This window comes from Juglans regia, chromosome 14 (assembly GCF_001411555.2).
Source record: "Juglans regia cultivar Chandler chromosome 14, Walnut 2.0, whole genome shotgun sequence".
Classification (NCBI taxonomy): domain Eukaryota; kingdom Viridiplantae; phylum Streptophyta; class Magnoliopsida; order Fagales; family Juglandaceae; genus Juglans; species Juglans regia.
Window position 1 is genome coordinate 1928307 of NC_049914.1, and position 25070 is coordinate 1953376.

Genomic DNA, 25070 nt, shown 5'->3' on the forward strand with positions numbered 1-25070 from the left:
TTGGCGGTTTTTCTAATTCTTATTCCCGCCACTGGATGGAATTAGGGCTGGAGTGGCAAAACGGGCGGGTACGTAGGCCCAAATGCAGTCCATTTAGTTTGGGTCGGACTAAACCCACTGATCCACCAACCCAGCAAAGTTACAATGCCCACGTAACATCATACATCTCATAGGTATACATCAGTTATTAGAAAACTTAGAATTAAAAAAATTAAATTACTTTTTTTATTAATTACCAACCTTTTAAAACTTTATCGTAACGAAAATATTCGTTGTACTTTGCCACTTTATACCTGAGTTTTTTTGTACCATTTCTTATTCAAGCTACTGTATTTTTTAGGTTACTTTTAAATGAGGCTGTCCCATTTATCGTCACCTATGTTTTTTGAGAAATGATACACAACCTCTCAACTTTTATACATCATAATTTTTTAAAATTTTTAAATTTTTTTTGAGTTTATTTTTTTAAAACTAATTCAATTTTTTTTATTTATTATTCATATATTAAATATTTGACAAATGAAAAAAATAAAAAAAATAAAAAAAGTATAGTGTGTGAATAGTAAAAAATTATATTGATTTTTTGATTTTTTTTCCCTGCAAACAATTGCATTGAAGTTTGAAAGGTGTAGGATTAGCGATCCAAATAATTATATAAAGTAATTAATGATAGTATGACTCTTAAATGTGTTTATTCATATATTTTATTTTATTTTTTAATTTTTTAATGGTTAAGAAAATTACTATTAATAAATATATATATTTTTTAATAATTAAAAATAAAAAAAAAAATTTAAAAAAAATTCATTTTCACCGGAATGCATATTTAAAATGAATATTTGATGTACACCTACCGACAACAATTATTATACGAAATGTCGTTATCCAAATGAATGGACCACTGTTGGCCCATTCATTATTAAAAATGGAAAGAATGGGCCAAAAGTATTTAATGCATCACCGACCAGTAAGGAAACAGATCTTTAACTTGTTTAATATTTTTAAGATAATGTTAGATATATCATATAATTTTAAAAGGTGTGTACACCATTTTTTTATTTATAAAAAGTGAGAATTATTATTAAAAAAGATTATTTTAATTTTAAATTTATCAAATTTCTTTTTATGAAAAAATATACGACACTTAAACATGACTACAAAGTCTTTCTCGCGTAAGGTGTGATTGTGAAGACTCCACGTCTCCACAACCTTTGTCCAAGTCTACTGTACTCTCCCATCTATCCATCCATTCCACGACCCTAAAGTCAAAGACCACCGCGACCTATTTACCGTACAAATAAATATAAAAAAGAAATACTTCATCACAAAAATTATATAAAATCGTTACAATTACCGTGGCAACAGCTAAATTATAGTTGCTCCTTTTGGCAATGATTCAGCGATTCTAGTGTATAGGCTTTGCCTCCCTCTTGTTTACATTACATGTGCTTCTGTTACTACTGCTCCGACCCGAACTTCCAAAAGCTAGAAGTACTCAAGAATGCCCAACTTTTCCCATCAGATCAGAGCGGCCTCCGCCCTGATCAAGCGTCTAAAACATCCAAGAGAATTTAGTCGTATTCCGATGCTGATGCGGTCCAGATCCTTCACTACTATCGAGGGCGATCGTCCAACCATTGTGCACAAGCGCAGCCTCGACATTCTCCACGATCCTTGGTTCAACAAAGTATGCATACTACACTTAACAACTCTCCGCTTTTATTCAACCTGAATTTCTTGTTGCAAGTTCGTCGTGGTTCTGGATAAAATTGAGTTTGATTTTTCCATTTCCAAATTCAATGTGATTATTTATTTATTATCGTAGTTAATTGAACTTGATTTGGTTCTAGTTAGTGAGTTTTATTGCTAGATTTCGATTCAGATAGCTGTGTTTGTTTTTTTCCAAGCTAGCCAATGTTTTGTGTGTCTGTGGAGGCGCGCGCGCTTATATATGTATGCATACGGTTTTTCTTCGATTGCTCCGGTTTTTAAGTTACAGCAACTTCTGTTCGTAAATATTTGTCAATTAGGGAACATCATTTTCCATGACGGAACGGGATCGTCTAGATCTTCGGGGACTTCTACCTCCAAATGTTATGTCGTCTGAGCAGCAAATAGAACGCTTCAGTAAGTAATTATTGTTTATTTTTCTCTTTTTTCCTTCATGTCTCAGTCCATCCTGCTAAATTTTTGTCTATTCTTAGTAGAGTTTCTCTGCCAATTCCTGCTGATTGAGAGCCTTTATAAGCAGTCTGCAGCACTATTTATTCCTGCTTCATTGAGTCGTTATACGTTTCTTCAAGTTACTTAATGTCACTTACAGTCAATCATAAGATTCAGAAAGCAATTATGTGTTTTCAGTTTCACCGATATTGTTGGTGATATGATGGAGATGCTTGCAAATTGAGGAAGAAACAAAGTTAGGGTTTATGGTTGGCGATTCTAATAATTACAATCTTTCCTGATGAGTGAAGTTGATTCTATTAATATAAAAACAAAGTCTGCAGACCAAAAATAAGAGCGGACAACTTTTCTCTACAATTACAGAGTGTGTATTATTTGTCTCCTCAGAATGATGATCAAGTATACAATGAGTCTCAAAAAGCTTGCAATCTCATATGCGGTGTCATGGGCTGCTTGGCTGCTTAATTAAGAGTAATAGTGGGGTAAAACTGGTGAAAAATGAGAGATCTTGCTTTTTACAATATGGTGAAAGCATTTGGTGTATGCCGTGTCGTAAGCTTTATAGAATAAAATGTTTTCTTTGATATGTTTAATAATATATAAACATTCACTTGAAAGATTCAGAATGCTCCTATAAAGTTAAATATCTATAAATCTACTTTCCATTTTCATGCCAGCTTTCATTTCTTTCAGCAATATTATTAGTAGTATTTGTTGATCAACAGTGGTTGACCTGAAGAGGCTTGAAGTGCATGCAAGAGATGGGCCATCTGATCCAAATGCTCTGGCAAAATGGCGGATACTTAACCGCTTGCATGATAGAAATGAGACTATGTACTACAAGGTTGGTTGAAAATCTTATTCTTATATATTATATATATACATATATATCCTATGTTGTTTGTCATTTAAAATTAGGATTTAACTTTTTCTTAATTAAGTGATCATCTGAAATAGTTGCTAAATTTCATATTTGGCTTGTTGATGGGTACACCCAAGTAATGAGGAAGTAAAACTTTATGAACTTTTTCTGTAACTGTGTCCCCTTCCTCATGATGTCTTTCCGTCCTCAACTCAGTGTAGACCACAGAAGGATGTCAAGATGCTCGGACCTTGTTTTTATATTACTCTTATACATAATTGATTTCCTTCTCATGGATGTTGGAATGGTTGAATTCAAATTTTCTTGAATGGATTGATTAATATTTCGAGCTTACATTTTGGTAGGGAGAGTGTGAAAAAGCAATATAATGAGATTCAAGGAAGATGAGGAATATTTATTGTCCCACATTATCGTTTGAGATTAATTTTGCATTATTATGCAATTCTTGCCAATTTGGGTAGTCAAAAACATTCTATACAGCTAAGCTTATGGATCTCATTTTTAACAATTCAAATCATTCCATATTTCTGAAATTGACAGGTTTTGATCGCCAATATTGAGGAATATGCACCTATAGTTTATACCCCAACTGTAGGTCTGGTTTGCCAGAATTACAGTGGTTTGTTTCGAAGGCCAAGGGGAATGTATTTCAGTGCGGAGGATCGTGGAGAAATGATGTCTATGGTTTATAATTGGCCAGCTGATCAGGTCTCTCTGTTTATGATATCAAGGATCAAAAGATTTATTTTTCCTTTTCTCTTTTCTAATTTACCATTAAGTTATTATTAAAAATCTTGATTTGCAGGTTGATATGATTGTTGTCACAGATGGAAGCAGAATCCTGGGTCTAGGAGACCTTGGAGTTCAGGGAATTGGAATTACGATTGGGAAGCTGGATCTATATGTTGCTGCAGCAGGGATAAACCCTCAAAGGGTATTTCTTCCTTCATGCAGCATATATTCCTGTTTCAAATTTTTTATGCATTTATACCAATCTACACATGAAAAAAATAAATATAGTTAGATATTTGAGTACGAATGTGAATGATGTTGTCATATTGCATAAGTTTTTCTTGTCCTCTTACATGAATAGAATGGGTGACAACCCCTGCATGGTCCTGACCATAGCTAAGGGAAGTGACGACAAGTTTATTTCTGCCCTACAACTCAAGAAGGGTGTGAGACTCTTCAAAAAACTGTCTCAATGATGGAGTATATATAAAGTAAGCAGTCACTTCAGTGATGGATAGTATTTTTAACCAAAGTAATGACATAGTTTGACAAACCTGATCTTTGCTGCTGAATAGTTGGAGATGACTCCTATCCAGTGGAAAGAGTTTAAGTTTAGTCAGGAGCACTTGTAGCCTGAGTTCTTCTTGTTCTACTTTATCAAGTTTTATAATGGAGCAGCAGTTGATTTATAACACACACGTGCGTGCTCATGCGCACGCGCACACACTCACACACAGGGGGTGCAGCAGTTGGTTTAGTGCTTGTCAGGGGAGGTGTTCCAGTTTAGATAAAGGTGTTTCAGTGGCATCGCTAAGGTGTGAAGTTACATCAGAATTATTGATTTCCAAATACTTGAATCTGATGGAAGTAAAGATTTTTTCGCAGTATTATGTGATACTTTCAGATCAGCCTTGTGATGGTGCTATTTATCCGTTATAGAAAATACTACTGTTATCTTTTAGAGGGAAGTTTGAAGCATGGTTCCTAATGATTGTGTACAGCTGGATTGTAGTACTTATATTCCTGATTACGAGTCGTTAAAAGTTTTGGTTGTTATTCAGTGCTGAGATCATTTTCTGTTCTCTTTCAATAATTGGGCTAATGTATTTTCTCATATACATTCTTTACCTATATTCTCTATTTGATTCTTTAACGGTGTTCAACCAAACTCTTCCTTAGTCCCAACTAATTGATTTCCTACTGATATTATAGATTTTGTTTTTCAATTTTCTGGTATTACATTGCACAGGTACTTCCTGTCATGATTGATGTTGGAACTAACAATGAGAAGCTGCTCAAAGACCCATTGTGTACGTCTTTCTTTATTCATTTGTGGTAATAATTTTGTAGACGCACCATATTTTTTTCTTTTCCATAGAAACACATTCATTATGAATCATGTAAACTTTAAGCTACTACAAGAAAAGAGAGTTTCTGTACTTATTTCTTGAAACAATGCACGCCCCCATTTTTTAAGGAAAAAACAGCTTTTATTCCTCTATTTCAGTTCAACTGCATGTATGCCAATGATGGTTATATTGACCTGTTTGAGGTTGCATTGTCATTAGATACCATGCTATATTTGCAGTGTATCTTGTCGATGTAAAAAATGATAAAAATTCCAGGTTATCACTTGTCACATATACACAGCCCCGCACAAAGTCACACACACCACACCACACGAAAAGTTCATTGAGACAAGGATGGAGCGCATCAAGGTGTGAGCAGTTAGGTCTCAGCACTCATAAACTTGAGAAAATACCATGTTGTGAAAATTTTGAAAGTGAGCAAACAGTCATATGTGCACTAAGGAAACCATTAAGAAATTGGATGATTTAAAGTGGTAAACCATCATGAATGGAAAGAAAAGTAACATGGGATAGTTTAAATGGGAGGTGATAATAGAAAACGAATCTAACCAGGTGGTTTCTAATTTATTGAGGACGTAAAAAAAGGGATATAGTAGAAACCTAGTAAGAAACTTGTATTCAATGTTCATTGGAACAAATCAAGTTGCTCAACATGTTGGCCTCCATAAACACAATTTCAATACACTGTCAAGTTCTCTCCGTACACTTTTACAATAGCAAAATTTTCTGGTGAACTTTGCCGGATTTATTCTCCATAAGATTTCTACTAGTTTTAGCTGTGATTTGCTTAAGTGGGTCTTACAAAACACCTATTGATAGAGACGAAGATGTTTGCATTATCATTAGAGGGGGGGAGCTGTATACGCATCACTGAGAGGAGTCGAAAGACCACTAAGGAGATGGTTTTCAGGCAAAGCAGTGCTCGCTGGCTGGCCAACACAGTGGAAGAATGCACCTCATTGGCGGGAAGCAAAACTTTCTATAAGTCATATCGGGATGGCTTGAAGGCTTTATTTGTACATTGCCGCTCAAATGATTTCGGGCGTTACTTAGAAGTAACTAAATATGGTGGCAGTGGGCGTTGTGGTCTTCTAGTGATCCCGGAAGGAATGGAAGGGGGGGCTGGAAATAGCTCTCAAGGGAAATGAAACATACTCTGTCTATGTATGGTCAGGCAAACAAGAACCCAGCATTGGTACCACCCATGAACAGAGCAACAGACAAGGGAAAAGAGTTGGGGAGGCAGGAAATATCGTATGCAAAAGCGACAATGGGCAGTGCTGGGAAACGAACGGCTGTCTTGGGTGGTACAAACCACTCTTTGGTGCAATTGCAAAAAGAAAAGAACAACAGAGGAAGAGTAACAGAGAATGGTCGAGGGACTATACCAGAAATGGGGGGTGGCAACTTGCCCCACGTTGCTTCAATAGAAAGGGAGGTGCAGGGGGTCCTTTTTGGTTTGAAAGAAGTGTTTGGCTCTTTAACAAAGGCTATAGAAGTTCTTACAGCTGAATTGGATTTGGTTTCGGACCTGGGCTTGAAATGGGCTGGTAAGAGATCTGGCTCGGAATTGCTAAAACTAAAAGGACACGGGCTGAACTTAAAGCCTGACAAAGGGAAAGCTAAGTGAAATACGGGCCGGACTTGTCAACCCAACCCAAGCTGAAATGGTGTCTTAAAGGGACTGGGCCTTCCTTTGAGAAGGGCTACATGTCCTTCACTGGCAAGCCCCGACCAGCAAGGGATATCGTCACCGGCAAGAGACCTCATTGACGATCACCTTTGTAGAGGATGCAGTCCGTCGGTGGGGTTACCGACGTCTATGGAGGCTGCATAGCACAAGATCTCGACGATGGGAGAGCCACTGTCCAGCAGAGAGGCACAAATAGATGTGTCAGCCTTCTCTGGGTCGCATCCCGCCACCACGGCCGAGAAGATGTTGTCCTTGGAGCCGGTGGTGGATACCTCAGATCCATGTTGTGGAGTTGAAGAGAGGGTCACCGGGAGGTCGGGAGCTCTACGAGAAGCCACAGACACTCTTGTCGGCGACCTCTAGGCAGTCGACAGACCACCATGCTGTGCAAGCATCCACTTTGGTACAGGAAGACCCTCTGGTTGCTGAGAAACCATTACCTGTCACTTCTGACAGTGTGCCTGGGTAATTTAGAGGAGGATGAAGTGGAGCGGGCTCTGGTTGTACTTGAGCCTACAAGGGGTAAGTCCTCTGTTGAGGGCGACGAACCTACTCCATTGAACTCGTTCCATCTGAAGGTGTTAGATTGGGTAATTCAAAAAGTCATAGAGATCAAGCATTGTGTAGGGATAACTTGTGAGGGTTTCAAAGATGAATTTTTGGCATTACTTACAGCTATTGAAGCTGGAGGTGCACAATCCAAAGTTGATTCTTCACTTAATTTGGATAAAAAAAGAGAAAGAGGACTCAAGAGGCTGACATGGTCTATGAATGATGATGGAGAGGAGACGAGTGCTAGCCGGGGGTGTCTCAAGGGGCGGGTAACAACCGATCATATATGAAGCCAAAAATAATTTCTTGGAATGTAAGGGGTTGAACGAACACAACAAACGACTCCAAGTCAGAAATTTACTTCATCAATGGTAAGGGGATATCATATGTTTATAGGAGACCAAGCTAGAATTAATAACAAGGAAAATAATTCAAAGTTTGTGGGAGGACACCATGTTGGGTGGTCGTATTTGCCTTCTAAAGGAGCATCCAGTGGTGTTCTGGAGCATCCGTGGTGTTCTTATTATGTTTGATAAAAGGGTGGTGGAAATGTTAGAGGAATGTGTGGGCGAATACACTATGGCCTGCTCCTTTGAGAATGCAGAATATGGGTTCCAATGGGCTTTTGCAAGAGTATATGGCCCCAATATTGATGCGGAAAGAAGGTCATTATGGGAAGAATTGGCGGGACTTCTTAGTTAGTGGGAGTTACCAAGTTGTATAGGAGGCGACTTCAATGTCTCTCGTTTCTCAAGTGAGAGATCATGTATGTCCACATCACACCAGTTACGAGGGATTTTTCTGATTTCATCACAGAATAGGCGCTCATGGATATTCCATTAACGGGAGGCACATACACTGGGTCCAACACTCGTAAACTTCCATCCTGGTCGAAAATTTGATAGATTTTTGCTAACTCTAGATTGAGAGATACATTTTCCGGATGTCACTTAGCGAAGGCTACCTAGGGTATGCTCAGATCATTTCCCCATCCTCCTAGACTGTGGGGGCATCCAAGGAGGAACAATGTATTTTAAATTCGAAAATATGTGGCTTAAATCTGACGGTTTTGTAGACAGAGTTTGACAATGGTGGTCTTCCTATGATTTCCAAGGCTCTCTGATGTAGGGTAGTAATGAGAATAGAAATAGGCGTTAAATAATAGCAAATAGAGAAGAAAGAATCAGAAAGAGAAGAGAAGAAGAACCAGAAGGAGAAGAGAAGAAGCCGAAAGCAATAGAAATGGGGATTGGAAGGAGGCGGCTGCACAAGCACACAATTCTTAATTCTTCAACAACTGCCCTTCAGTATTTCCTTACAAGTATTTAAATAGGAAAATAACAAAAACCAAGTAAACCTAAAAAAAGTTATGGGCTAAAGCCCAAGCCCATTAAAATAAAGAAAACATAAGTAAAATAACCAAAATAACAGTAATAAAAAGATGTCCTCATCAACTCTCCAAGTTTCATAATGGCAAGAAAGCTAAAAGCGTTGAACCATGATTTGAAGCAATGGAATGAACAAGTATTTGGCAATGTACTTCTAAAATGCCGTTCCCTTCTAGAACTCTCTCTGAACTCGAGAAAGCTCGGAAGAGTCGGGTAGTCACCAAACTTGAAAGAGTAATATTGATGGAGAAGATCTCTTGGAGACAAAAATCAAGGGCACTCTGGCTCAAGGAGGGAGATAAGTGCACAAAGTTTTTCCATAGGGTGGCAAATTCACATCGGAGGAACAACGCTATTGATACGTTGATGATAGATGGAGTAGTTTCTTCAAATCAGTCAATCATCAAGAACCATATCTCTCAATATTATGAACATCTCCTTGCCAAACAACATCCTTGGAGATCGATAGTAGATGGATTGACTTTTTTGGCATTAGATCATCATAGTGCATGGTGGCTTGAGAGGCCCTTTGAAGAAGATGAAGTACGCAAAGTCGTCCGAGGTATGGCTAGCGACAAGGCCCCAGGCCCTGATGAATTCATAATGGGTTTTTTTCCAAACTTGTTGGGAAGTGATAAAAGGCGACCTTATGCAGGTATTTCAAGATTTCCATAATAATGCTAGATTTGAAAAAAGTCTGAATGCGACCTTTTTAGCACTCATTCCTAAAAAGGTAGGATCAATGGATGTTCGAGATTACCGTCCCATTAGCCTTGTGAATGGGGTCTACAAGATTCTCTCCAAGGTGCTAGCGAACCGATTGAGTATGGTGATGGACAAGCTAATCTCGAAGCCACAAAACGCATTTGTTAAAGGTAGACAAATTTTGGATTCAGTTTTAATCGCTAATGAAGTGTTGGATGGACGACCCAAATCTCGAGAACCGTAGTTACTATGCAAACTAGATATAGAAAAAGCCTATGAGCATGTAAATTGGAAGTTCTTGCTTTATCTACTTGAAAGATGTGGTTTTGGAACCTATAAAAAAAAAAAGATGTGGTTTGGGAGAGAGATGGTTGAATTGGGTAGAATTCCGCATCTCAACTGTCCATTTTTTTGTCTTGGTGAATGGTTCACTAGTGGGTTTTTTTCGACTCATCCCGTGGCTTGAGACAGGGGGATCTGCTCTCTATTACTCTTTTTATTTGTCATGGAAGCTCTTAGTAAAATGATTGTAGGCCTTGTGGAGGGTAGTTTTCTCTATGGCTTTTCAGTGGAAAAATGGTAATTATGGCTCTATTGTTATTTCTCACTTGTTGTTTGCGGATGATACTCTCATTTTCTGCAGACCTAATACTAGGCATATCCAATCTTTGAGCACTCTACTTCTCTGTTTTGAAGCTGTCTTAGGTTTGAGAGTTAACCTCTCAAAGTCTGAAATGGTACCGGTGGGTACTATTCCCGATGTGGTGACTCTAGCCTCTCTCTTGGGACGTAAGGTATCTTCTCTACCCCTGAAGTATCTTGGCTTACCCTTGGGCACTTCCTTTAAATTAGAGCATATTTGGAATGTAATGATTGAGAAGGTGAAACGCAGACTAGCATCTTGGAAGATGTTGTATTTGTCTAAAGGTGGTAGGCTCACATTAATTAAAAGTACTCTATCCAACTTACCCATTTATTTTTTTCCTTGCTCCCGTTACCAACAAAGGTTGCAAACTGTCTTGAGAAGCTACAACGCGACTTTTTGTGGAGTGGTTTAGGAGACGAGTTCAAATTCCATTTGATTAATTGATCAATGGTTTGTACTCCAACTTCAGGGGGTGGACTGGGAATTCGTAACTTGATGAAGTTCAACCAAGCTCTATTGGATAAATGGTTGTGGCGGTATCAACATGAAAGGGGGGCCTTGTGGAAGACTGTTATAGATGTGCAGTTTGGGGAGACATGGGGTGGTTGGTGTTTGAATGAGGTACATGGTCCATATGGGGTGGGTCTGTGGAAATGCATTAGGAAGGATTGGGAGATGTTCAGGAGACATACACATTTTGTAGCGGGTGATGGCTCTCATGTCAGATTTTGGTATGAAAACTAGTGTGGTGAACGAAGCCTCAAAGATACTTTTCCTACCATATTCGAGCTCGCACGAGTGAAGGATGCATTGATAAAGGACCTCTTGGTGTTTGGTGGCTCCCCTCAATGGAATGTTGATTTCATTAAGGTAGCCCAAGACTGGGAGTTAGAGATGATCACAGAGTTATATGCGGCACTATATTCTGTACGTATGACTGAGGGCACCATGGATAGGATGGTTTGGAGTCCATCTAAGAAAGGAAAGTTTACTGTCAAATCTTTTCACAAAGTTTTAACAAGCCCAGGCATGCACACATTTCCATGGAAGAGCATTTGGCAGACAAAAACTCATTCAAAAGTTGTTTTTTTTGTCTAGACAACATTATTGAGCAGAATTCTCACCACAGATAACTTGAGGAAATGTCAGATAATAGTGTTGGATTGGTGTTGTATGTGCAAGAAAGATGGAGAATCGGTAGATTATTTGTTTCTACATTGTGAGGTGGCGAGGAACATGTGGGATTACTTCTTCACAGGACTCGGTTTATCATGGGTCATGCCTTTTAGTTTGGTGGATTTTCTAGCTAGCTGCAGAGGTCTCCGCGGTAATTCACAAGTCGCAGCAATCTGGAAGATGGTCCCTATCTGCATCTGTTGGTGTATATGGTGGGAATGAAATGATAGAAGCTTTGAAAATAGTGAGAAGACAATGGAGGAGTTGAAAGTTTTTTTCTTTAAAACATTGTTCTCATGGGTGGGGGCCAATGTATGTAACAGACTAAATGTCCATGACTTTTTACTATCAGTTGTAAACTCTAGTTAGGTATCTCATGTACCTGTATACTTGGGCTTTGCTTACTCTTATGAATAAAATACCTTTATTACCGATAAAAAAAGAAAAAGAAAAAATTACACTGTCATATGTGAGGTCTGATGATCTGTGGTAGATTGAAGGCCATGCTCCCCATAATAAAGCTCATCCATGTATTTTTGGTTCAAAATTTAAACTACTTTGATCTTAATGCTGGCACCTTAATATTGACATTGATGGGTTGATCTCCTATCTCTCATGTGAGACTGATGCTCCCGCATCATATTGATTGTCAATGTTGCTCTTCATGCATCAGACCATGCACATTTGAGTTATGTCTATGGCTCTTCTACCTTGTTTTGTATTGTATGTTAATTACACCCTGCTTCTGCATATATTCCTTTTTTATTTGATAATGCCAAATTCATCTAAAAAATCTTTGATTTTGACATCAACAGATTCACTTGCATCCCCCACCCCGGGTTTTTCCTTTTTTTATTTTAATCATCTACATGTATGCATAAGTCCGTTATAAAAAAAGATTGATTTATTATTTATTATCAGATTTGGGTTTGCAAGAGCATCGTCTTGATGGTGATGAGTATATTGCTGTCATTGATGAATTCATGAATGCTGTGTTTACTCGTTGGCCAAATGTGATTGTACAGGTAATTTGAGTTTTGAATGTGCTTATATAATCACTAGCATCTGGACTGCACTAGGACACTTTTAAATTACACAAAAAAATTGAGAGAGCGAGTGAGACAAAAAAAAAACCTTGGGTTTGTGCAGTTTGAAGATTTTCAAAGCAAGTGGGCCTTTAAGTTGCTGCAGCGTTATAGAAGTACTTACAGAATGTTTAACGATGATGTCCAGGTAATTGAATTTGTTAGTTGTTCTAATATCCTTCTTATTAATTGCTTCTCAGTAATATCTGCCTCTGTAATTTCATCTTTTCTCAAAACTCTCCAATGTTCTGAGTAATGCTATAATTGATATTGTAATTGCCAGTCTTAATTTTAGTATATATGTCCTGAAGATGATTCTTGGCTCACTACAATTCTTAGAAACTGTTCAATCTAGAAGGCAGCCCTTTTTGTCTTCTGTGGACGATTAAAGCGAGGGAGAAATAATTGCACTTCATAGGCATTGGGTTGAAATTCTTATTTCCAGCACTTTGTAAGAGTGGCTTCTGCCCTTGGCTATCTTTCTTCTGCCTTTGTAGATTTCATTGACTATATTTGTTTGCAAGTCTATAGTTGACTCCTTATACTTCCTGTATACTAAGGCTTCTTGTCTTACTAATAAATTTTCTTATTACTTATAACAAAATGGACAAGGCTAATTCATTTTTTTATATGTAAGCAAGAATTTTATTGATGAGAAGGGTAGGCATAGCCCAAGTACACAGGACATATACAAGAGCGACACCTCGGCATGATTATCAAGTGATGCAAGAAAGTAATGGATATTCAGACCATTAAAATCTATTTGAATCGACCAGTGGAGTAACTTGTTAAAAAAATTCTAAGCTCATCCATTGTCTGTTGTAGTGATATTTTTATCAATTGTTTTAAACAAATAAATGAATCTATAGTGTAATTTTTAAGACCTTGGGGCTTGAACCTTTTTCTGCATACCTTTTGTGGATGTTTTATTGTATTACTTTAATTATTAAGGAGTATGTGATTTTAAAAATTGCCTAATTTAAATATATGAGATATACTACACATCCCATGCCAATTTCTATTTGATTTCAATATTTAGGAATATAACTGGTTGTTACCGGCATGGTTTGATTTCAAATCACCTTACAGGGAACAGCAGGAGTTGCAATTGCTGGACTGTTAGGAGCTGTTAGAGCACAAGGAAAGCCAATGATAGACTTTCCAAAGCAAAAGATTGTTGTTGCTGGTGCTGGAAGGTTAGACGTTTCTTTTATTTAGAGAAGAATGTGTGCGTGTGTCAGATGGTTCTTGATAACTGTTTGGAAGTTTAGAATCTGTCTATTGAAGAATTACACTCAGATAAGAGGGAAAAAATTTAGTTTATTTTTACTTGTTAAAAAAAGAAGATTAGTCAAAGTTCATGCTTTGTGGTATGAAAGTCTAAGTCAGTGGTAAAAGATTGCATAATGGGAGAAAGTTAGCTGAGATACTAGGCAATGTTTCCCCTACTTTGTATTCTTTATCGACTATCTATTGGCTATATTTGTTTGTAATACTTTATCGGATCCCTTTCTTCTGTATACTTGCTAACCACTTAGGTTTCTCCTTTCATTTATAAGATTTTCATATTAACTGCACTGGTAACTAGTAAGGCTCTGCATTATGTTTGTTCAAGTGTCAGAAGGCTCTGATGACGCCAAAGCATTGAAGATATAAGAACTTACATGATGGCTAGTGACTTGAACATGAATAGCTCCACATTGAGCATGATTGTGAAAATGCGTTGTTTTTCCGATGCCATATAGGATGGGATGATCTCAGAAGGTGTTGGGCTTTTTAGATGCCTACACCCATTTATTTCATGGGCAATGAAAGACCCACCATCTATCCCATTCAAAAAGTATAATTTTCTCTTGTAGTATACTCCACATGTACCTGGACTATGTCTTTGCATTTTTAATAAAATCTTTGATTACTTATGAAATAGTGAAGTTTAGAAAATGCTCTGCAAGGTGATTTTGTGTGGTACTTCTTTTGTTTGCATGCTTCTGATGATCAACATTTTGGTGGGGTTTTATTTGATTGCATAAATGACTATGAATTGTTCTTTTGTCATTGCTTAATACTTCAAATGGATGATGAGAATTGGTTTCTTGGGTGTGGTTGTTCCTCCAACAGATCTAACATTGGGTCTCCTCTTCTGTCAATGGCCGTGGATTCTGGGTTATGTTTCTTGATATTTTTTAGCAATTTAGTTGGACAATGTTCCTTCATTATTCTGGTTTGTGATTCTAATTTTTTTGGTGCTTGTTTTCCTTGCTTCTCCCCTCATACCCGTATATAATCTTGCAACCTGCTGATTTTTGTTTGGCACGCCTGGCCTGTTCAGACTTCAGTTATGCCAGTGCTTCATGAGGATTTATTCATTTGCAAATTTCTGATGTTTTTGTGATCAAGATTGAAGCACCTGCATGATTAGCCCAAAATATCAACTTTGATGGTTGTTTTTCTTTTCTTTTTTACTGTTACAGTGCAGGAATAGGGGTCCTTAATTCCGCAAGGAAAACAATGGCAAGGATGTTAGGAAATAATGAATCTGCTTTTGAGGGTGCTCGGAGTCAATTCTGGGTAGTTGATGCCAAGGTCAGTAATCTTACTCCCAGACTCTGTTATCTGCTACTGTGCTATGAGGTGTTGAGTCCAATCTTGTTAGCTGATTCAGTTACATAGAGCCATGGAAATTGAGCCAGTCAATCTGGATAGACATCATATCTGCAACTTGGAGGCCTTCACTGGACACTACTGCAGGGCCCTAATAAATGTTAGAAGATGTAATAATTTGTAAACAATGGCTAAAGTCATGTTACTTTTATATTCTTAAGAACCAGAATTCAACAAATAATAACAAAAATTTGATTGTTTGTTATTCGTTACAACTTATGGCATGTTAAGAACTTTTTTCAGAAGTTGCAAAAAATGATCATATAGTAAACATCTGCAGCCAATAACCTATAATAAAAAGCATATGTAGCTGATTATACATAAATTCATATAAAACAAGATTTTTTTTATAGGTAAACGATTATATTATATTAGTACGAATAGGCAAAGCCTGAGTACACATGTAGTATACAAGAGATTACACCTATGTAGGGGAATAGATAGAAATAAGAAAAGCATGAAAATTGAGGCCATTGAAATCTACAGCTTTGGCCCAAAGAAAGAGAGTTCTAATAAACAGTAATCTAATCTCCTCCAAAGAGCGCTCCCTATCTTCGAACGTCCGGTTGTTTCATTCTTGCCAAATACACCATAGAATACAGATAGAGATCATCTTCCACACAACTGCAGTTTGTGGAATACCGCCGAGGTTCGGCCAACAAGCCGAAAGTTCGACTACAGTAGCAGGCATAATTCGGCCTAGCTCTACCCGTTGGAATACATTGGCCCATAATGCTCTAGCAATCTCGTAGTGTAGTGGTCCACAGTCTAATCACTTTGCTTACACATACAACACCATTCCACCACTACCATGCCGCGCTTCCGTTAGTTATCCATCGTCAAAATCTTTCCCAGAGACGTTGTCCATGCAAAAAATGCCGCCTTAGGAGGGGCCTTATTTCTTCAAATTCTTCTCCATGGAAAGAGATTACTATGCGGTTGTGTGAGGGCCTTATAGAAAGAACGAACTAAAAAAATACCTTTTCTAGCAGGTAACCACCACAAAGTATCAACTCCTTGATTGCTCGGTTTCATAGAGTATAAGAGTTGCAAGAATTCTACAAATTTGTTGACTTCCCAATCTTGGGCCGCCCTAATAAAGCTCACATTCCACTGTAGTAAATCACCATCCCTCTCTATAAGGTCTGCCACTGAAGCTTCTTTCTCATGTGCAAGTATGAATACTATGGGGAATGAGTCCCTACGAGCTTGATCTCCACACCATATGTCTTGCCAGAATTTAATTCTTAAGCCTTCTCCCATCACAATTCTAGTATGCAGGACAAAAACTTCTCACCCTCGTCTAATGTGCTTCCATAAACCCATGTCATAAGCCCCACTCACCTCCTTAGTACACCCCTCCCACAAAGCTCTATATTTGTAATCAATCACCGATTTCCATAAAGTTTCATGTTCCATATTATAACGCCAAAGCCATTTCCCAAGTAAAGCCTGGTTGAACAACCTCAGATTTCTGATTCCTAAGCCACTAGAAGATATTGGAGAGCATATCTTGTCCCACTTGACCAAATGGAATTTAAATTCATCCCCAAGTCCGCTCCAAAGAAAATCACGGTGCAATTTCTCAATACATGATGCCACACACACAAGGATTGAGAACAAGGATAAATAGGCAGGTTGGTTGGAAAGAGTGCTTTTGATTAGTGTAATCCTACCACTTTTCGACAGATACAACCTCTTCCAATCTGCCAATCTTCATTCAATTTTCTCAATTACTGTATCCCAAATAAGTCCTAGAAGTGCCCCCCAAAGGAAGGCCAAGGTAATTCATAGGGAAAGAAGAGACCTTACAACCAAGAGTGTTAGCCAGCAGCCAGATGTTACGAACGTTGCCAACTGGAATCAACTTTGACTTGGATAAATTCACTTTTAACCCGGAGAGAGCCTCAAAGCAAAGTAGAAATGCCCTTAAAGCCTGAATCCAGGGGCGGCTCAAAGGCAAGGCGACTAAGGCGCTTGCCTAAGGCCCCCAATCCTTAATCAGGCCCCCTAATGATAATGTGGTTTGTTTAAAAAAATTGACACAAATTATTTATATTTTTTTAAAAAATAAAATTGATAGAAAATAAATATTAAAAAATGTTAGTATTGTAACCAACACATCTCGGATATTTTTTTAACATTTTGCTATGCGTTGTAAATAAATTAATAATTAATATTTCTAATAAATACCTTATAACATAAAAGTGTAGTTATTTCAGATATATAGTAATTAAGAATAGAATATAAAATTTAGATTATAATCTCAACTTTAAATAATATTAATCATGATCTGAAAAAAAAAAGTTTTATGTTTATTTTTTTCGATTTGGGGGAGGTAGTTTTGAAATTCAGACCTCTATTTTGGAAGCTGAATGTTATGACAATCAAGTCTAATGCCTTTAGTTAAAAAAAAAAAAATTCTAATCTTAAAACTCACTTAAAAAAAAAAAATTGATATATTATACAATCAGAATGTTTGTTGATTTGTATTATATTAATTAGAGAGTTGATTGAATTATTATATTAAAAATTTATAAAAATAATCTCGTCTTAAATTTTGGCCTTAGGCCACCGTGTGCATTGAGCCGCCCCTGCCTGAATCTAGCATAATTTTGCCTTACAAAAAATAAGGATATCGTCTGCAAACAACAAATGAGAAATGTGAGTAGCACCTTGATGTATGTCACCAACCGAGAAACTCGTCAGAAACCTATCATCAACCATCACTGATATCATTATGCTACATGCCTCCATGACTATGACAAAGAGAAGTGAGGGTAGAGGATCCCCTTGCCTCAAGCCTCGGAAGCTGTTAAAAAAACCCATTGGACAACCATTCACCAAAATTGAGAAGCACGCCGTCGATATGCACCACCTAATCCATGTGCACCACCTCTCCCCAAAACCATATCGCCCAAGCAAGTATAACAAAAAATCCCAGTTGACATGATCGTAGGCCTTCTCCATAACCAACTTACACACAAGACCCAGATGACCCGATTTGAGTCTACTATCGGAACATTCATTAGCAATGAGTACTGAGTCCAGTATCTGTCTTCCCCGTACAAATGCGTTTTGGGGTTTCGTAATGATCCGTCCCAAAACTCCTCCCAATCGATTTGCTAGCACCTTGAAAATGATCTTATACACTCCATTCACAATACTATTGAGCCGGAAATCCTTAACCTTCGATGCCTCAATCTTCTTGGGAATAAGAGCAATAAAAGTGGCGTTGAGGTATTTTTCAAATTTCCCAACCAAGAAGAATTCATGAAATACCTTCATTAAGTCCTCCTTCACCACTTCCCAGCAAGTTTGAAAGAAACCCATAGAAAATCCATTTGACCCAGGTGCTTTGTCTTTAACCATATTCCTTACCACTTCATGAACCTCAGTCTCCTCAAACGGCCTCTCCAACCAAATGACATTCTGCTGCTCAATGGACTCAAATGGTAGCCCATCAATCTTCGGCCACCACCCCTTTTATTCGGTAAGTAACTGCTCAAAATAACCAGCCACATATTCTTGGATAATAGGGATCTCCGTGCTAATAGTTGCGTCAATATTTCAATGGCATTAGTTCTCCTATGAGAATTTGCCTCTATGAAAAAACTTCGTGCTGCGATCACCCTCTTTCAACCACAACGCCCGAGATTTTTGCCGTCAAGAAATCTCCTCCAATAGGGTAACCCTCTCTAGTTCTGAGGCTAGTTCTGTTCTTCGAGCCAATTCCTCTAGTGCGAGGGCCTGTCCCTCCTGTGCTCTCTCTACCTCATGAAGCTCCTCCAGTAATGACCTGTTGCCTATATCATCAAAAGACTGCGCATTCCAAAGCTTTAAATCTTTTTTCAAGGCTTTCAATTTACCTGCTAAAATTAAGCTAGGGATACCTTGGATTTGATAGGAAGACCACCATTGCCTAACCCGCTCCACAAATCCGTCAGTTTTTAGCTACATATTCTCGGCTTTAAAGTATATCTTTCCTCCTTGAATTCCCCCACAATCTAACAAAATAGGGAAATGATCAGAGCAATGGCGAGGCAATCTTTTTTGACATACCTCCGGGTAATGAAATTCCCACTCCAAGGAAACTAGAAATCTGTCCAATCTAGACCATGTCGGATTATTGGACCATGTGAATGCACCACCCATGAGAGGAATGTCCACCAAACCCAAGTCAAAAATACAATCCGAGAAATTCGACATTGTTGGCTGCAACCTGCTATCTCCCGATCTTTCACTTGGGAATCTGACAATATTAAAATCTTCACCTATACACCAAGGAAGTTCCCACCAGCTGTGTAAACCGGCCACCTCTTCCCATAGAGAATTTCTGCTGTTGTCCAAGGTCGGCCCACAAATTCCAGCAAAAGCCCATCGAAAATTATCCTCCACATTTTGAAAAGAACAAGCCACCGTGTATTCCCTGATATACTCCTCCTTTTTTCCACCACCCTTCTATCCCACATAACTAGGACACCCCCCGACGCCCTTATCGAAGCAAGAAAGACCCAATCAACATATGGACAACTCCATAAGCTTCTGATGATGCTTCTTGATATATTCTCCATCTTGGTTTCCTGCAAGCACACAATATCTATCTTCCACTCTCGGAGCAAATTTTTTATCCGCAAGCGCTTATTTACCTCGTTTAGCCCTCGGACATTCCATGATATAATCTTAAGCTTCATAAGGAAATTGTCGACCCCCGCCCTTTAGATCTTTCATGGTATGAACTGCCCTCATAATTAATAGACCAAGTTAATCTCTTGAGCTCCCGCTGTTTTTTTGAACCAAATTTCTTGATATGCATATTTCCCACTTCAATGGCCGTTAGCAAAGCCATAAATTGTTCTTCGAATCCTTCACACTCCAGCCCCACACAATGTTGTATCTCCTGCACCTTATTCATAATCCAGTCTGAAACCATATGCTCACATGGTGGTAAAGCCTTCAACGGTAGTCTCCCCATCCATCTCATGATCTTCCATTGATGCCCACTGCGATGCCATCAGCGACCCTATCTCCTCCTCAGCAAGAAAAGACCCCTCTCAGATGGCACCAAAAACTCCCCCTCGCCACTCCCATGCTCTAGAAACCAAGATGGCCCCAAAACCTCTCCCTCGCCACTCCCAGGCACTGAAAATAACACACGGGCTACATCTAGAGGCTGGGAATCCTTCGCCGGAGAAGATGCCGGCTCTAATATAGACCATGCCTGCAGTTTTAAATTCTAAACTTTGCCCTGCCGCGTGTGCTTCCTATTTCTTCATAGCCACTGATGCCAACCATCATACACTATGAAGGTCTCCTACTAGAATTGTTCTATTGTATCTCATCATTGTTATTACCAAAAAAAAAAAAAAATCTAGTTTTGAAGGTATCAATATATCATAGTGTTGTTCGCAATACCAATCTTTACTTCTATAGCCCTATGGTGGCAATGAGGCTTTCTTTCTTGAATCTTGGTCATTGTATTAATGCTGGATGCAGTTTTCCTTGATACATTCCACGTACTCATGTTGCACATTGGAGGAGATCTTTTCTCAGTGGGTTGATATGAAAATAAATCGCTGTTTTGTCATGTCAGGGCCTGATCACAGAAGAACGGCAAAATATTGATCCAGATGCACTTCCATTTGCAAGGAAGGTCAAAGAAATTACTCGTCAGGGCTTAAGAGAAGGCGCCAGTCTTGTGGAAGTGGTTTGTGAAATTTTCAGTTAATTTAAGAATTCATTGTTTTAGATGTTATCACACACTCTAGAGAATTTTCTTCCACGAGAGTTTCTGTAGCTACTAAATGTGCAAATGATAGAGGAGCAATCTCTTTTTTCCCCTTAATTGATTTTTATCTATTTTGTTCAACTTATTACACAAATCAAAGGATATGAGAGAATTATATAAAAATGAAATTGTGTCTTTTCCAAGTTTTATTGAATAAAAATTGCAATTAGTTTTTAAATATGATAACTTATTATCAAAAACAGTTCCCATTCTTCTATAAATAAGTTTTGATGTTAATATGAAGTGTGATACACATGTAAATTAAAAGAAAGACGACCTTATTAAACTCAGAATGTTGTCCGATTTTGTGATAGTTGAAGCTGTCTGGTTTATCATTGTTTAAAGCTATACCCATCTTCACTGATCTTTGGCATAATCAGGTGCGGGAAGTGAAGCCCGATGTGCTCCTTGGATTGTCTGCAGTTGGGGGCTTGTTCTCAAAAGAGGTACCCAGAAAGGGTTTACATAATTCATAATTTTTTGTCCTGCTTTTAATTAGACTCTTGGTCCAAAAAATGTGAACTATTTTTTCTTATAGGTAATCAAGAAATTTTATTCATAGGAAAATGAGACATAGCCTAAGTACATGGGAAGTATACATGAGAAATACCTAACTAAGGTTTACAACCGAAAGTAGAAAATCATGGACATTAAGTCCATTAAAATCAATGGCCCCCACCCATAAGAAAAGGTTTTAAAGAAGAAAACTTTAAACTCATCCATTGTCTTCTCGCTATCCTCGAAGCTCCTATCATTTCTCTCTAGCCAAATGCACCAATGCATAATTTTAAAAAAGAATTAACCATAATCTATAAACTGAATGAGGAGCAATAGTTCTATGAATAAATAAGCTGGAATAATCAAATGAGTTAAAATTAATCTCCTTTGAATGATTTAAGCCCCCAACAATCTGTTTGTTACTGTGAGTTACTGAGCATATAAATTCAGTACCTGTTGAACTTTTAAAGGAAAAATGTTTATACTTAAAAAAATTCTAAATAATTTATTTAGTACAATGGTTACTCTGCACTTAAGAAGTTCAATGGTTACTCAGCGAAGTATTTTGTTAAGATTGGTGCAAGATTGGGAAGGCAGAGTTGTTGTTTCATTCTTTTAGCTCTTGTACTCTTTCAAGTTGGGAGGTGGGATGTGGATAGAATCCAGTGAATCCCTTCCGTGAAAAGGATACATCAAGGATCTCTGTTTATTGCATCTATGTAAATGGAATTATTTTTTTGCAAGTACCTTATCTAGTTTTACCAACTCCTCTGCCAGCTGGTTTTCCTGTGAAATTGATATGATGCAGTTACAATTTTAGGTATTAGAGGCCCTTAAAGGTTCAACATCAACAAGGCCAGCCATTTTTGCAATGTCAAACCCTACCAAAAATGGTATAGTTCTTTCATTTTTGTTCCTTAAAGTAGATGTAAATTGTATGGTAAAGTAAACCTGTTTTGTTTACAACTTTGACCTTTACTTCTTTTTCTTCCTTTTTTTGACAGCTGAATGCACCGCTGAAGAAGCATTTACAATTGTGGGTGACAATATTATATTTGCAAGTGGAAGCCCATTCAATGACGTGGATCTTGGTATGTATTAGGACCAATAACATTATTTTGATTGTCTGAATATTCAAGAGCTAAGACCATTCCAATGCTCTTTTTCGCCATGCATAAACTGAACCAACACATTGATGAATGGTTATAAAATGGCGGTCATTATGAACTAATTGTTCTACACTTTTTCGCCATCCATTCAATCAATTAATGTAGTCTAATTTCAAAGTCTCTCCATGAAGTTCAAATTGTTAAAACAGTGAGATCACACCATCGTCAGTAGAAGTGCAGAACCTGTTACTAAAGCATGGCTTCTTGTTTTAGAACATACAAGTAAAATGTAATGATTGTTACTCATGAAACTATGAAATTCACTGGTCACTTCTTAGATGCAGGAAGTGTGTCTCTGTCTTCCCTGCTGATTTTGATAGAGGAGTTTACAATGGAAAGTCTGTTCAACATATGCTATATGATACGAGAACACTAACTGCCTTTGACTTGCACAGGGAATGGTCATATTGGCCACTGCAACCAGGGAAACAACATGTACCTCTTTCCAGGGTTAGTTTCATTAAAGAAAATGCAATCTTAAGTTTCACTAATGTAAGTTTTCATGTTATTAATTTGTCTGTTGATGCAGCATTGGACTTGGTGCTCTTCTATCTGGCTCCAGGATCATTTCCGATGGCATGTTACAGGCTGCAGCAGAGTGGTACTTATCACATCTCCTTTCTGAACTGATTTCTATTTTTATACATCTTGAGAATTACGGACCATCAAACCAGTCCAATCCCTGCCTGCAGTCCCCCAAAATGTCCATTTAAGGAAATGAAAAAATAATAGTAAATGTTGCCATTATGTTATCCATTTTTGGATTTTGGAACTGCAAAGCACTTGCAGGATTCAAACGTAATGGTCTCAATTCATGATTATTAATTTGTGTGCCTTGACCAGTAGCTTTTGTAGCCAAATGGTATCTCTCCCCCTTTATATAAGGTGGAGGTCCTGTGGGAGGGTAAGGATTTGGGTTAGGTGAGGGGAGGTAACCGGCAGAATTATTCAATTTTGTAGATTGTTTTCTCCAGTGTATAATAATCTATTTTAGCAACTGACTTTGTTTATTCTCTAAATCAAAATCGACAGCCTAGCAGCATATATGACTGAAGAGCAGGTTCTCGATGGGGTTATATACCCTTCAACATCTAGGTGCATTATCTGGCTTGTTCCTTTCATGTTCTGTTCACTTATTGGCCATGAGGCAGTTTGGCACCTAATCTTTGTGCATATATTAACTGACTTCATTGAGGTTGCAGAATACGGGATATAACAAAGGAGGTAGCTGCAGCTGTGGTAAAGGAGGCTATTGAAGAGGATCTAGCAGAAGGATACCGTGAAATGGATGCCCGAGAACTACAAAAACTTAGTCAGGTATGTTTTCTGCTAATCAGAAATCAACTTTTTAAATTACAACTTATCTGATACTTGTTGATGACGTGTACTCGAATTACCGTGTAACCGATTGAAGTCTGAGTTTGCCTTGCTTTGTAGCTAGGATATAAATTTATCATCGATTGAAAGAATTGAATAAAACTCATTGTCAGCAACATGGGGCAAATAAAGGTATAATCATTAATGGGGATGCTTTTTGCTTCAGTCATATCTTGGGGCGTCTAATCTATTTGTGTCGTTAATATATATATATTTTCAATATTTGGCATTCGGATTTTGTAGAAAGTCGAAATTTCAAAGGAGGTATCCCATAAAAATACGATTCCCTCAAAAATGCTATTCAAACATGCGCATCAATGTTCTTGAAATCTAGCAGTTCCAATAGCCGTAAACCAATGTGAAATGTGGAAATGCCGGTAGTCTTTGTGGGCTTTTTGAAGTATAGCAGCAGGTTTGCATGTAGAAAAGGTTGGAAATTTGGGTTTTGGTTGAGAAGACAAGAAAAAGTGACATGTGAATATTATTATTAGACCTTTGATGCGTGGCTGTAAAATATTGGCGGTGGTTATTTAACTTAAAATATCTGTGAATTTAGGCGTTTTCATAGTTTCGGAACTATAAACTTGACATTAACGCAATTTCATGTGATTGCAGGAAGAGATTGTAGATTTTGTGAAGAAGAACATGTGGAGTCCAGAATACCCGACATTGGTTTACAAGAACGATTAACCACCTGCCCAACCGCCGATAACATGCAGAAAGCAAAATAATAGCATATTCATATGTACTATGTATTATTATATGTGAGATTAGCCTGTATGTAAATAAAATAGCAGCAATACGCTCTTTGACCTTGTGGGCTGTGCGCGTGCACGCAGGGTTTTCAATCATGTTGTTAAAGCAAACAAGCCAGATCTTCTCATTGAATACTTACCAATGATCTCCCCAACAAGATATTCCCAAAGCTTCATTTCCGAACACAAACTGTTTGCCTCAGTGTTCGACTTGGAGTTTTTGGCACTCGAATTTTGCGCCGTGTTGTGGATGGTGCACTAATTAGTAATAGAGTAATCAATTTTATTACTTTCTTTTTCTTTTTCTTTTTCTTTTTATCAAATTTTATTTTATTTTTGCGTACATTTTAATTCTCAAGTAGATTGACTTTTTATTTTATTTTTTTAAAGTTATTCCAATAAATAAAC

At 37.8% G+C, this 25070-nt stretch overlaps 1 protein-coding gene across 1 annotated transcript; it reads left to right on the plus strand.

The window, feature by feature from the left end:
* Nucleotides 1-1338: 1338 nt before the first annotated feature.
* LOC109008031 (NAD-dependent malic enzyme 62 kDa isoform, mitochondrial) lies at nucleotides 1339-24951 on the plus strand. The gene is made up of 19 exons (XM_018987968.2): nucleotides 1339-1687; nucleotides 2031-2127; nucleotides 2910-3028; nucleotides 3608-3775; nucleotides 3873-4001; nucleotides 5049-5109; nucleotides 12251-12354; nucleotides 12479-12562; nucleotides 13504-13610; nucleotides 14886-14997; nucleotides 20669-20782; nucleotides 21244-21309; nucleotides 22182-22254; nucleotides 22366-22452; nucleotides 22926-22980; nucleotides 23060-23131; nucleotides 23563-23625; nucleotides 23733-23847; nucleotides 24523-24951. The coding sequence occupies exons 1-19, from the start codon at nucleotides 1502-1504 to the stop codon at nucleotides 24595-24597; spliced, it is 1887 nt and encodes a 628-aa protein (XP_018843513.1). The 5' UTR covers nucleotides 1339-1501; the 3' UTR covers nucleotides 24598-24951.
* The last annotated feature ends 119 nt before the right edge of the window (nucleotides 24952-25070 follow it).

Excerpts from the sequence above, each read along its gene's own strand:
- LOC109008031 (XM_018987968.2), top strand. The coding sequence starts at position 1,502 with ATGCCCAACTTTTCCCATCAGATCAGAGCGGCCTCCGCCCTGATCAAG. Across the intron at positions 3,029-3,607 it reads ATGAGACTATGTACTACAAG|GTTTTGATCGCCAATATTGA; the intron begins GTTGGTTGAAAA and ends TGAAATTGACAG. Across the intron at positions 4,002-5,048 it reads CAGGGATAAACCCTCAAAGG|GTACTTCCTGTCATGATTGA; the intron begins GTATTTCTTCCT and ends TACATTGCACAG.